The 8,912-nt window shown below is 43.1% G+C and overlaps 1 protein-coding gene across 2 annotated transcripts in view; it reads left to right on the top strand.

Moving 5' to 3' along the window:
• The first annotated feature begins 2,095 nt into the window (after positions 1-2,095).
• Positions 2,096-8,912, top strand: part of Hbp1 (HMG-box transcription factor 1) — a 30,224-nt gene continuing 23,407 nt past the window's right edge. Inside the window, exons 1-2 of one of the 2 annotated variants that reach the window (XM_027416995.2) lie at positions 2,191-2,205; positions 8,043-8,206. In XM_027416995.2, coding sequence (XP_027272796.1) covers positions 8,177-8,206 — 30 coding nt within the window. In that variant the 5' untranslated portion in view covers positions 2,191-2,205; positions 8,043-8,176. Of the gene's footprint in view, positions 2,206-8,042; positions 8,207-8,912 lie in introns of both variants that reach the window. The other variant, XM_027416997.2, reaches the window with a different exon arrangement.

Below are 8,912 nucleotides of genomic sequence, written 5' to 3'. Positions count from 1 at the left end.
ACAGGGGGTCAATAAATAGTACTAAATATATGAATGAATGGGAAAGATCGATCACGTCATCAAGGGATATAAGATTTCATAATGTACATCTTTATCAGAAGTAAAATTTATTCTTCCCACCTTGGTAACTTGAAGCTTAAAAAGAAAATCATCACTAAGGCTTTCAGCAAAAGCTTGAAAGTGTTTTTATGCTTGACTTCTCCCTCCCTGTCTTTTAGTCACATTCCGAGGAAGCCAGTGTTAGAGCTTACATACTCAAGAGGGACAGATAACTCTGTCTCACAGCTTGTGTTGATTTCATTTTTGGAAACTACAACTTTTTAGTTTCAAGAACTTGCAGATTTTAATTTTTTAAATGATTAAATATGCTCCAAGGATAGAAATTATTATTGTTTTGGGTCAAGAAATTAAATATTAGCGTTTCTACTTTTAAATTATGGATCATGGTCACTTTCCATTAAAAGAAGAAAGCACAATCACAAAATGGCTGAAATACAGTCATGCTTTTTGGATTCACGCTAAAGTATCTGAAAGATGTGTGCATTAAAATCTTTTACTTTTTTACTTAGGGGGAAATTAGGCATTTTGGGGGGTTTCCTCTGGATTATTTTGAGGAAAATAATGCTTAGTTACTATATATGAACATAGAATGTAAATATCTGTTTACTTGGAAGGGCTATTTTAGAAAGAGTTTCAATTTCAAGAGTACAAAGTCAAAGGAATTTGAAACGCTGTTTCAATCATATACAGATAGTCTTCAGTATTGATTCTGTCATGTAGCATTTGGGTACATTTGAAAATCCAAGGAATGTGACAGCTTGAAAGAAAGATGATTTCGAGCTCTTCCCTAAATCGACTTTAGCAGAATTATTACTTCCTCTCAATTTTTCTTCCTCTCAATTTTCAGCACATCTCTAATAATCGAAAGAAATAAAACCGAATCCATAGCTTAAATGATTAAACACTTCAGGTTCAAAGAAACAAAGCTCAATAATGCCTCAATAACGCTTACGATGTGGATAGTAAAAATGCTAATTACAGACTAGCTGCTTCCAGCTGCTACGAGCAACCTCCTTTAAAGGGAAGGTAACTAAAGCAGAGAAGCCATCCTTGGCTTCCGGTGAGCCCGCCTTAGAAAAGTCGGGAAGAACCCCTAGTGGAAAGACAGTTTTCTTTCTGAACCCTTGGAACAGGAGAGACAGTTAAAATATTCACCAGAGAAACCCGGAATCCAGCAACCACGTAAGTCTGGACCAAACAGCATACCTATTCCCCTTCGTGTGAAATTAGAGCGTGTAGGCCTGGACAGAAACAGCGCTTCAGACGCCTCCATTTCAAAGCGATCGCCCCCTAACAGCTGGGTCAATCTCGAGACTGAGGTTGGTCATTCCTAACCCTACAGTGCACGGCCCTTGGCGGTGTCTCAACGCCTCCTGGTTAAGCGGAACCTAATGGTGATCTTCCCGAGCTGTCGCGGTGAGGCCAGGGCTGCGGGGCAATCCGCCCCCGCAGTGCCGGGACCGTGACTGTGCGAGATCGAGTCCCCGGTGAGCTAGCTGCACTGCTTCCGCTCACACTCAAACAATGCCCTGGCTATCTGCCAAACTTTGAGCCGAAAGCTCCTGGTTGTTTACCGCCTGGAGCCGGTGCTGCGACAGACTGAGCCTGCTCAGAGCGCTCCCGGAGGCCCAGCGGAAGAGACAAGGTCCTGGCTTTAAAACACTCCTTTCCTCCGCCCCCTCCTTTTGTCTGAGACACCAAAACAAACGAGCTGATACACGTGTCCCTATGACTCTTGTTTACTATCAAGACTGCGCCGTGCACGTACCTCTGGGATATGTAGTTCAGCCAGCTCCTCTCGCCGGCCACTTCCTGAGCTAAGGAGCAAGGCTGGGACTACCAACCCACAATCCACTTCGAGAACAAAGTTTGGCTCGGGTCACCAGCGTCTCGGCAGTAATCCAATCCAAAGAGCTTTCTGTAGTGATTGACAAGCCACCTCCTCCAATAAACACAAGAGAAAAGTCAATACATACCCGCCCCTCGAGACGGGCCTCGGCCTTGCCCAATGGAAAAGCGGAACCCTAGAGTGGCAGTTCTGCAGACCAATTAGAGACGGAAAAGGTGAGCGAAGGCTCAGCCCCCGAGGGCTCCGGGGGAGGGGGAAGACGAAGCTTGAAAGACTTGGTAATGGCGACGGGTTTGGTAAGTAGGAAAGTTTCGGCGGAGCAGTAAACGCGGCGGCGGGCGGCGCGGCGCGCGCCAGGGAAGCGGGCGGCCGCGGGGGACCGCGCAGGCCGGCGGCTGGCGTCGCTGTCGCGGGCGGCGGGCGGGGGGCCCGCGCCGTCACGGTGTGTGGTCGCCGCGTTCCGGAGGGTGGGGGCGGGCAAGGGAGGGGCCGGCCGGGGCCCTCGGCCGCTGAGCCCGCATCCCCGCCGCGAGCCCTCGGGGCCGGGGCCGGGCGGCTGTGGCGCCGCCGCGGTGGGACGACGGAGGTCCGGGCTGGGCCGCCCTGGCGGTGGGGGCCGGCGGGGCCGGGGCCGGGGCCGGGGAGGGGCCTGGCGTCCCGGAGGCTCCGGAAAGTTTGACTCGCCACTCCCGGTGCGGGGCCGCGGGGCGCGAGCCCAGGCGGGCCGGGGGCTGCAGAGAGACGGCGGGGCCCGGGCGGGCGGGGGAGCTGCGGAGCCGTCGGCCCGGGCTCATTGTTACGCAGTTCGAATGAATGGGCTGCGGGCGCGTGCGCGGCGGGGCCGCTCCGAGGGGACAAACAAGCCTGGCGTCCGGCTGCGGTCACATGACGGGGGGAGGGGAGGGGAGGGGAGGAGGCGGTGAATGGCGAAAGAGCTGGGGTGGGGGGACGGGGGACGACTGGGCCGGCTCGGCTGGCGCTGCTCCGCCTGACCCGGCGCCGAGGCCCTCGGGCGAGGCCGGCTCCTCCCTCCGCAGGCCGATTTCAGCAAAACAAAAAGGAGTCGGGGCGCAGCCGGGTGTCGTGGCCTCGCCTGGGGTGCTCCCCGAGCGGTGCTCCGGAGCGGGCCGGCTCAGCTCTCCCTGCAAGCACTGACAGCGGGCGGGACTGCTGCGGGGACTCCGGAGGGCTCCGGGAGCTTCGCCTTCCGGGGAGTGGGGCTGCAGGATGAGAATTAGAGTATTTTTAACATGTGTAAATACTTTAGTGTTCTTGCTACAACAGTGATCTCGAGAGTCCTTTTGTGTTTTGTGTCCGGCGTTCGACCTCTCCCTTTAATCCTCATCTGTTTTGTAAACTGAGTATTGGGAAAGTTTGAGTTACATTCAAAAGAAACTTCAAGTTTTTTCGTTACCTTAGGGTTTTGAAGAAGAAATGGTTATTTAAATATTAACTCGACTAGTAAACTTAAGAATCTTTAAAATTTAATTTTATAGCTTCCAGGTTAGTTTTATAAACCTAATTGGCTTTCCTTCCTGGGAAAGCCCTTTGTTCATTTCCCGACTGTTAAAAGGATACCTTCTCAGTGTTTTCATTTTTATTTTTTTGTCATACATTTCTGTTGTACTTGCACCGACAGTTGTTTTCCTCCCTTGAACACTAAACCACCAAATCGTCTGGACTTTATCTTCAGACTCTCCCAGTGTCCAGTGAAGCACGCATGTGGAGTGAACTTAGATACTGATCCTGAAGGTTCTTTGTTATGCGTTACAAGCTGCTATGTGTATCAGTTGGAAATAAAAAGATTATTACTCTTAGTAACTGACAAAGTTATCTTAAGAAGTTACTCCCTATCAGTACTAACAAGGGCAGATATTTTTCCTGTTTTAAATTTCACAGTATGTACTGAGAAGGGGAAAAGAAATCACAAAACTTAAAAAGTTAAACTGGCAAACACCTCTTTATAGCACAATTAAAAAAATTCATATTTTCATTTTGACTGCTTGATGTTAGTAATTAATCATTAATCTGCATTTGCTTTGTACTTCCAATCATAATTTCTATTACATTTCTACTATGAGAGTTAGACAAATTTATTTTCAGCCATTTCTGTTCTTAATCTCAAGCACTTGGGAGGTAAAGAACTTGCTACATAGTGAGTTCCAGACCAGCCTGGACTACATAAGACTGTATCTTAACAAACAAAAACAGGGAAGAAAAAATAAGCAAAACTTCCCTCTAATGTGGTTAATTCAATGTTTGTTTTAAACAAATGGCATAGTCTTAATTGAATAAACTTAACCTGTCCTGGAGATTCTGAAGCCTCTCTAGCCTAGGCTGGCCCTGAATTTTTGGCAGTCCTCCAAGAAATAGCAGAGAAAATTTAAAGTCATTAATGCTCCTATAGAAATGTGCCCCCCATTCCCCCTTTTAGACAGGGTCATGATGTAGCCCTAGGTAGCCTACTGTAAACTCACTCTATATACCAGGCTGGAATGGCATTAACAGTGAACTTCCTGCCTCTGCCTCCTGAGTACAGAGGGTGAGTGTGCTACCATGTCTGGACCAAAAAAAAAAAAAAAAAAAAAAAACAAAACTTGTCACAGGTTGTTGTAGAAATACGGAAATGTGTAAGAGTATAATCAAGCTTTTCTAGCTAGTTTCCTATGAGGTTTCTTTCATATAAATTTTAGATTTCAACCATACCTGGCCAAAAAGACTTGTAATAATATGAAAATGGTTAGGATTATAATCAAGTGTAGGAAAATAGTTTCTTTTATGTCAATTTTAGATGATTTTAAGTTTCTCATAAAAGAACTTTTAAGGTTTTTGTGTATGGGTGTTTTGCTTGCATGTGTGTCTATGCATTGTGTCCATGCCTGTCAGAAGAGGTAGTTGGAGTTAACAGGCAGTAGTGACTTGATGGAGGTGCTGGGAACCCAGGGCCTTTGAAAAAGCAGTCAGTGCTTTTAACCTCTTCAGCCTCCAGAATGACTTGATTTGACAGTTCTGTTCATGGAAAGTTTTATGTGATCTGTATTAGTATTTCATGTTGATTGAGAATGAAAATAATTGATGTGATTTGCTATGTTCAGCAAAGGAAGGATATGAGATATATTTTTATGCCTGTAACAATTTTGAGGAGTCGATAGGTTTTAGTTCTACTGGCAAAAAAAGGAAATAGGCATTGGTGGTTAAACTGCTGAGGAGCACAAAGGGTGCTAAGTGGTAAGCTTACCAAAACAAACCTACCACGTGGCTTGTTTTCATGTTTTAACTCAGTGGCAGAAACATATGTCAAAGAAATGACTTTCAGAATATGTGATGGAATCTAAAAGGACTTCAGCCTTCTGTTTGCTTTTGATGTAGAAAGTAGAATTTAATATTTGTTAGTTTTAGTCTTTGGTAGCTTGTAATATTTCAGTACCTCTTGTCAGAGGTACTTCTCTTCACCACCTCTTTTAAAACAATTTGAACAAATAGTCTGAATGGTATGTGGACTTCATTGAGGATCGAGGGAGAGTAGACAGAGGGTCTTTCACATAATTGGTAAGGATCACTGAACAAAAAGGTAGGAATCTAGAAACAAATTCTTGAAAGCTAGAGTCTTAACATATTTTGAGCTAAATGTTTGTTTATTTTGTCTCTTTTATTTCTTTAGAAGGAAAATGGTCCCATTCAGTGGTCAGAGTCCTGCCTTCCTCATGCATTAATGTTGACAGAGCTGTTTTCATGTCTAAAATGAGAGCAAGTATGTGGAGGTGCTCTGGAGGGAAGAAAACAGGAGGCCAGCACTTCGAAAACCCAGTTTCTTTGTTGTCTGTCCTCTTCTCCTAGACTTTGCAGATAGATACTTGTTACAAAGCATTAAAATTTGAATGTTTGAGCATGGCATTTAAAGGGCAATTAGAGAATTGAAGTTTTGAAAATAGTTGATTTAATGAAGAATTGACGTGTGTATATTTAGCTTAAATACAAGGCAAGTCCTGTTGCATGTTCTAATAGCAGAGTAGTGTATACAGTGTGAATGAACAATAGGGTTAGCGCTACCAGGAGGTGTTAGAGCTGAGCTTGTTTATCAGAATAATATCTCATGGCTGTTGTGTATGTGGGGTAGTTTGAGGCTAGGCTGAAATGGTGTTCCTTTCCATTTTCAGAGGTCTTGCTTTACCCAATATGGATTGTAAGAGGGCTCAGACCAACAGTTTGCATATGATTTTGTATGTGTGTTTTCATGTACTTTATTCTTATATAGCCCTGTGAACTACTGTGAGTTTGAAGGTTATATAACCAGAAGAGTAAAATCTGAGTCTTTTGTCTTGAAGTTTAGGCATTCTTTTTCTGTATTGGAAATAAAAAACCCTAAAAATCAAAGCTTCTTAGGAAAACAAAAAACAAAACCTTTTTTTTTTTTTATAACGTTTACCTTAACAAAACCTCAACCAAAAACCAGACTCCATCATAATCAGTGGGAAGTGCAAATGTCCAGAAGAGTAAGTATTTACTTGGTCTGTCAACTGTAGGTAGTTCTGCTTTGACAGTAATTAAAATTAATGTCCCACAAGTATAAGTATGCTGTGATGAGACGGTGATGGATTCTAAGTGCTAGAAATTCTGTGGTGAATGGTAGGCACTGCTGATTGGGGTAGGGGAAGATCTAGCTGGGAAGAATGGCAAAACCAAAACTCTCTGCAGAGGGAGAGAAAGAGAACAACAGCACAGTGGACTCTGTGGACTCAGAACAGCACAGTGAGGACAGGCTGAGAATGATGGGAAAGTGGGGCTGTTTTCATGGTGTGGTTGACAATTCATCTAGCTCACATTCTGTGGAACGGGGTATGGATGTTCAGAAGGAGTTGACGTTATGAAGAGTGGTTTATGTTTTTAGCTGTTCAGTAGATCACTATAGGATGAATTAAAGTGTTAGTGGTAGCTGTTGGAGAGACCTTGCAAAGAGTGACTGAGTTCCTCTGTCTTAGGAATTACTAAATAAGGAATCTGCATTGTTACTACTTAACACCTTTTATAAGAAAGGAATATGGAAATGGTTGCCTTATTCAGAAATTGAGAATGTGAGTGGTTTTTTTTGTTTTAATACCCTGCATATGTTACAGACCATGCCTGTTCAGATAGTGTTTTAATATGGTTTATACAGATTGAAAGAACCTGTTTGCAGTTACACTCAGGTCAGACCTCAACTCCACAAACCATGAATGGCTCCCTGTTGTCTGATAATTGCTAATGGCAACACAAACCATTTCATACTGAAGATGTTTTATGTTAGAGGTTCAAGACATTTTTCATTATCACTGAGTTTTTACAAACTATGAACTATTGTGTACTTTTAATTATTCCATTTTGTAAACAAGGCAAGATACTAAAATAGATTGTTCAGAGCATGTAGCCTACCCTCATCTCTTTCTTTCACTTTCTTACACTAGGATTAAGATTGACTCTAAACAGGCAGTGGTGGTGGTGGCGGCGGTGCACATCTTTAATCCCAGCACTTGGGAGACAGAGGCAGGTGGATCCCTGTGAGTTTGAGGCCAGCCTGGTCTACTTCAGGACAGCTGGGGCTGTTAACAGAGGAACCCTGCCTCCAAAAAAAAAAAAAAAAAAAAAAAAAGATAAACTGTACTGCACCTTACAGTTTAGTCTCCATGGCCACACAGTGCTCAAGGCTGCCATGCTTCCTGGTGATACTAGTTTCTCTATTTTCTGTTTTCCTGGTCTCATTCAGTAGCAGTTTGCCAGACAATGATTGTTAGCTGATGTGAGTTTCTCTTGTTGGGAGTCTGCCTTTTTCCCCCATTGACAGTTAAGCCTTATTCTACACAGTGAAAGCTATTTACTTGTCTTAGTCAACTAAAGCAAAATCCCTTGATATTCTGGTTAACTATTGTTGCAGCTAATACGGACGGAACTTGATGAAAAAGGAATGTAGTGTCCTTGTGCTGAGGACCCAACCCTTCTTTGCCATGACAGACAGGTGACCAACCATTGTGATACTTTTCCCCAACTTGTTTACAATCATTTTTTAACCTCAGCAGTTCTTAACTCACCACACTTGAGTTTTTGAAAACAAAAGGCAGTCAACAGGGCTGGTACAAATCATTTCCTCATTTATTTCTAGGTATACATGTTCTGCAGAGTTGCGTGAGAATCACTGATTGAGCTAAATTTGCTCAGTGTTTCAAGGACTGGGTAGAGGCACAGAAAGCATGAGTTAACACTTGAGAAGACACATTTCACCTGACCATCACATTTATGGGAAGTTATCATATCCCAGCAATGTTGGTAACTATGTGCCAAGACTAATGAGGATGTTGTAGTAATCAGGAAAAAATGTTGGTTCTCCAGAGTGTCTCTCTGTAGGCAGTTTTTCTGTCCTGGCAGCCATTTGTTATGGTTAAGCAGGTGAAATATACATCATGTGCTTTGTAGTTCTTTTAGGTTTATTCTTTACATCTGTAGTCAGGATTTTAGGGGGGGTCTTTCTTGATCAAACCTGATTTTTTTTTTTTAACTGAAAATGAATCCAGAGTTTTTCATTTTCTGTGGAAATAAAAGCATAACCTCTCCCCCAAAGTAACATATCTTTTGACTTAAATTTTGAAGTCAAGATATTTTTAAAATATATAGGTTGGTTGATTCTAGCAGTTTTTATAATCCAGTGTCTCTTAACAGCCCAAAACTTCAAAGACAACATAATAACATGTAGAATCAGGCTTTTTATGTATTTTTACCTTTATGTGGTTTTTTTATTGGAATATTTTTAAAATTATATATAGTTATGATTGTCTATACCTTTTCTTTTCTCTGCCAAGCCTACATATATTTTTAAACATATTGTTACCTGTTTAGAGAATTGTTGGGTTTTTTGTTTTGTTTGTCTGAATCTGTCCTTTATCGAGCATCTGCAAACTTTTTGTCTGTCTGAGTAAAATTTAGAGCATGGTATGTTGGCAGCTGACTCCTCAGTTCCTGAGAGCCTGGACTCACA

The sequence above is a fragment of the Cricetulus griseus genome, chromosome 5 (assembly GCF_003668045.3).
Source record: "Cricetulus griseus strain 17A/GY chromosome 5, alternate assembly CriGri-PICRH-1.0, whole genome shotgun sequence".
Lineage (NCBI taxonomy): Eukaryota > Metazoa > Chordata > Mammalia > Rodentia > Cricetidae > Cricetulus > Cricetulus griseus.
This window is presented reverse-complemented; position numbering and strand designations above follow the sequence as displayed.